At 34.8% G+C, this 4997-nt stretch overlaps 1 protein-coding gene across 1 annotated transcript; it reads right to left on the bottom strand.

Moving 5' to 3' along the window:
• Positions 1–560: 560 nt before the first annotated feature.
• On the bottom strand, positions 561–4312 carry LOC126694776 (organelle RRM domain-containing protein 2, mitochondrial). The gene is made up of 4 exons (XM_050391271.1): positions 4077–4312; positions 1872–1940; positions 1686–1792; positions 561–963 (listed from the first exon to the last, which is right to left on the bottom strand). Exons 1-4 carry the CDS (start codon positions 4237–4239, stop codon positions 865–867), a joined length of 438 nt encoding a protein of 145 aa, XP_050247228.1. The 5' UTR covers positions 4240–4312; the 3' UTR covers positions 561–864.
• Between the last annotated feature and the right edge of the window lie 685 nt (positions 4313–4997).

Consider the following 4997-nt stretch of genomic DNA (forward strand, 5'->3'; position numbering starts at 1 on the left):
AACTATATCTTCTCTTCGTCATTCATCCAACTTTCTTTCCTTGAAGCTGATATGCTCCCTAAGAAATTTGGGCCATTGATGAATTTCTTATTTAATTACAGCTTCCACCCTAGCTAACTATAGTAACGGAAGCATTTGTAACATGCATATTAAACCCTTTTTTTTTAGATACATGCATATCATATATAATATATTAAAATGGAGACTCAATCAAGAATCCGATCATAATTTAATAGAACTCTAATTTTTTGTCAAGTGTCAGTTGAAGACTTAACAATTGCCTAGATTTGTCTCTCTAAAAAATTTATAAAAAAAAAAAAAAAAAAAAAGTTTGGATGTGGGTGGGCTCTACTGTGGTATAATCAAGAGCCCATCCACATCCAAACTTTTGGACCGAACCTCCAAATCCTTCCGTGCATAAAAGACAATCTAGGCAATTTTTTTTTTAGAAACAAATCCAGGCAATTTTTAACTTCAAGTCTTCAACTGATATTTTTTTAACAAAGAATATGACAACAAATCCAAATGCACCATAAACAATTCCATTTATGGTGAAAAGATTAAAAAAGATTTCACAAAATTATTAATAATGGAAGTTTGACAAAAATTATCATAGATGGCAAACCCAAATCTTGCACATTAGAGTTGCAACATACAACAATTAAAGATCCATATATTTCTCAGTTCAATCTGCTGATCGGCTCACATATAAGGCTAAATATCCCACCACCACATGAAAACTTCTAGGCAATGGAAGAGAAACCATGCTGTCACTTTAGAAACATAGAGAACTATGACCCACAAATGCTACTTGTAGACCAGGCAGTTCAGTGGATCACAAACTTGTTCCCTTTAGTAGAGGAGTCACTGATGGCCATATGGAGGATACATATTGTTCTCAGGTGGGGTAGGTGGTTGTCTGGGTCTTGCATACTCCGCGAATATAACCCAACCATCCAGAAACTATTCAACACAAAGAAAAATAATGAAATAAATGAATATAAAAATATAAAATAAAATTTAAAGAACCAAAAGAAAAGACCAAAGTTGAATAAAAATCACCACCGTCACTCAGTTGCCATGTTGGCAAGGACCCTTTTTGTTAATTAAGTAATAGGAATTTTGTTGAAAAGAAAAATATGGAGAATGTACGTATGATGCATACAACAACAAGACATGGACATCTAGAAAAAGAAAGAGAACATAGATATTGGAAAGCTATAAGTAAATTTTGGCCCCAAGTAGAGGGGCAAGGGAAGATTTAAACTAGTGACCTCCACTTCATGAGAAGACCGGGGTTTATGAAGGCCTTTTTTCTGAAGCTTTTTTTATATTTTGAAGATTTGCTGTGCCTTAAAGTAACTTGTATCATCTTCTAGGCATTCATAGACAAGTTATGAAAAAATTCCATGACCTTGCATTGTTTGTCTCTAATCCAATAGGAAGTTGTAACTGAAGACAAAAATAAAATAAAATCCTTAAGACTGGAGATATACTTTTAACATAACAAAGGGAACCTGCTTCCATGTTTTAGCACGCGAATGTGTGTGTTTGTACTCGTGCTTGTTGGTTAGATAATTAAAGGCGGAAACATTGTTTTATCCTTATGTTCAGCATCTAATGTCACAACAAATTCTATTTAACATCTCAAGGGGAAAAAAGCATTGTGAACGATGTCAACTAACCTTCCCATCCATGCCCTCTATTCCTTTTGCAGCATCTTCTAGAGTAGCATACCTCACAAAACCAAAACCCTTAGAATATCCCGATACCCGATCAGTCACCACCTTAGCTGTTAATGGCAAAAGGTCAATTGAGAATTTATAGTCACTACAAAAGATAAAAGCATAAATAAAAGGAGACGAACAAACCATGAACTACTTCACCAAACTGGGAAAAGGCTTCATGAAGCTTTTCTGTGGTAGTACGCTTACTAAGCCCTGTAAATATAGAGTAAACCACATAAAAATCATGAAATATGAACGGCAATTCAATCATCCAAAGCATGCAGGTAAGTTCAAAAGCTACATCAATGAAATATCATCATCATACATGTATTAATCTAACAGACACCTGTGTGTGTGAGAGGGGTATAAATGGACTGCATGATGACCAAGAATTGAAGTTTGAGCAGAAACTTTTAAACATCTCAAGAAATAAAAGACATTTAGAAATTTGACTAAAAGAAAACGGAGTATCACATTAGGCCAGGGGGATATTTCTAGCTACTGGAAAGAGCAGTAAATGAAACAATCTCCCCCCTCCCCACCTCCCCCCCCCCCCCCCCCCTCCCCCAAGGTCTGGAAGACGAGAAAAAACTAGTAAGAGACAGAAATTAATACTTTTTTTCATATATTAGCACAGCAACTAATACTTTTTTTTTTTGATAAGTACAGCAACTAATACTTTTAAAAGGTATGCTTCATAGAATGTTGAATTAAATGTGAAGGTTCATATCTTGTTTATCTTTTAATGGTAAGATACACACTCACCCATTGGGTCTTGACTCTTGAACCCATGACCTTACCCTCCACCTAGCACTTATAAGTTATAAGGGAGGAAGTACTAGTAGAGCTAGAGCTCATTGGCATGAATGCTCACATATCTTGACCCCCCTCTTTTAAAAGAATTGTGATCCGTTGTCTCATTTGTTTGTAGAGCCATATTTTACCCTTCTTGTGTAGATGTGCATGTGTTTATAAAATTAGACTTCACAAATACTGGTGAAAACAACTCAAGAGAAAAGCAAAATAAGAACTACAACTAGAAACATTTATACTTTAAGAAGACATCACTAGGCAAGCTTTAATCATTATGCCACTCTTTTTAACCCTAGAGAATTCACTTTTCAGATAGAATATTTTACTTCCTAAAAAATTTAGATAGATACCAATCCCATCCCAACTCAAGAAATGAAGGCACTAAGCCAATTACTGCTCATCTACATCAAATCTGCTTCTCTCTAAAATCATCTAATAATGTCAATTCTTACTTAGCCAGAACACTCTCCAAAAAGATGACGACCTATGAGCTCAATCTATTTCAATTAGGAAGTGTGCTAACCACCAAAATCAATGGTCCAAAGTGTTAACAACATGTATGCTGAGCCAACAATATCTCATACAAGCTTTAAGACATGGCAATTCAAAAGTGCAAGTTGTATCCAACAAGAAGAGTGCAATGTTCACCAACAACAAAAAGGGTAAAATTTACAGTACAAAGCATTAAACAACATGTATGCTTGACCAACAATATCTCTTACAAGCTTGAAGACAAATTCAAAAGTGCAAGTTGTATCCAACAAAAGAGTGCAATGTTCACCAACAACAAAAGCGGCAAAACTTAGATAGGTACAGTAGATTAGATTCCCCAATTGAATTCAAACATTTGGTTGTTTCGAATTTAATTGTCATTGGAAAAGATAATAATATTTATGTCTTATTGGTCAATGCAACCAAGTGTTTGAATTCAATTGGAGAAGCTAACATACTGCACCTAAGGTACTGTATCTAAGTTTCATCCCCACAGAAAGACAGTAGTTATAGCTATAATGTTATCTATATTGCTTATAGCTACCATCTGAAAACATTTCTTGCAAGGTCTAAGTAAGGAGTAAACAAAACTTCCGCCCTAAACCAAAAACCCTTAGAATGCACTTACAAGACAAAATGTTACAAATCCAATCGCTGACCAAAAAATCTATTAATTTTTTCATATCAGGTAACTATCTTATATCTAAATGTGTGTCATAAACCAAAAATAAAAGCACGCAATTGCTTCTAGATTTACCACACATTCTAATCCTACTGCACCATCCTAAACAATTACAGCTACAGTTAGACTACTACCAACTAGACGTCCAAATATAAATTTCCAAAGGGCCAAAAATGGTAACCTCCAATGACTATTATTATAAAACTCATGGCATCTATAGCCCAAAGCAACAAAACCCAATACAGTCAAATACCCATCAACATAGTAGAAAAAGGGAATGATTAAGGAAAACCCAGAAGAGAACACAGAGAAATATGATAAGAAATGAAGGGTATGATGGGAATAAAGAGAGAGGGGCTTGCCGGAGACGAAGAGGTTGGTGCTGGGCTCCGCCTTTTCGCGCTGCTGAGCAGCCACAGAGGCTGAAGGAGGATTGAAAGGTGGGGTGAAAGTAGTGGAGAACAAACGCCTGAAGCCGCGAGGCGCAGCAGCCGCCGCCACCGCGGTTCTCAAAGCCATGGCCATGGGTTTTAGTTTAAACCCTCTATCTAAGACCAAAGATGAGATTTTTCTAGAAAGACAAAAAGGTGGGGTGACAACTTACAACTTATGTAATGTATAAGAGAGAATTGGAGGGTACAACTGAAATTATCAAAGTGGCCTCCATTTGATTTCTTTTTCTTTTTCTTAATAATGGATTTTTTTTTTTTTTTTTAAGAAATCAATAATGGAGGTTATTTGTTTTAATCATATGCACTTAAGTGGTAGTGAAAATATTTTTAAAAAAACATGAGGGTGATTTTATAAATCATCATATAATGCATTGGAGGAGATTCGAAAAACCTTGTCTCCTCTCATGAAAGTTATTAAAAGTTGAATTTAAAATGAAGTTAAACTACTTAATTGACATCCTTTATATTGTCTGGCATTTAGGATTCTAAACTCACCTCCCAATTTTTCATATTTACTTTAAAAAATCAAAAACAAAATTTAACTCAATCTTTTTGCTTTAAAAGAGTCTTTTACTCATTTGGTAAAAGTTATTTTTCAATTTAAAAAAGTTAGTACTTAAAAAAAAAAAAAATAGTGTGATAATGCATTACAAAATGGGTACTCCTCCAATATAGAGTCAATATGTCCAATTTGAACTTCATCTCTTTGAGAGAGTGAGATGCCCCTGGACTAAAAGGCCTTTCACTTTAATTTGATAAGTAATGTTACCAACTTATTAGTGAGAGGATTATTTTGTTGGTGTGGGTGTGTGTTTCAAATACTTTGCCTTA

Source organism: Quercus robur, chromosome 8, assembly GCF_932294415.1.
Source record: "Quercus robur chromosome 8, dhQueRobu3.1, whole genome shotgun sequence".
NCBI classification, from domain to species: Eukaryota; Viridiplantae; Streptophyta; class Magnoliopsida; order Fagales; family Fagaceae; genus Quercus; species Quercus robur.

Bases quoted from the DNA above. Each gene is read 5' to 3' on its own strand.
- LOC126694776 (XM_050391271.1), bottom strand. From the start codon at position 4,239: ATGGCCATGGCTTTGAGAACCGCGGTGGCGGCGGCTGCTGCGCCTCGC. The intron at 1,941-4,076 runs GCAAGCCCCTCT...CTATATTTACAG, and splicing joins CACCAACCTCTTCGTCTCCG to GGCTTAGTAAGCGTACTACC. The intron at 1,793-1,871 runs GTTTGTTCGTCT...TGCCATTAACAG, and splicing joins GTTTGGTGAAGTAGTTCATG to CTAAGGTGGTGACTGATCGG.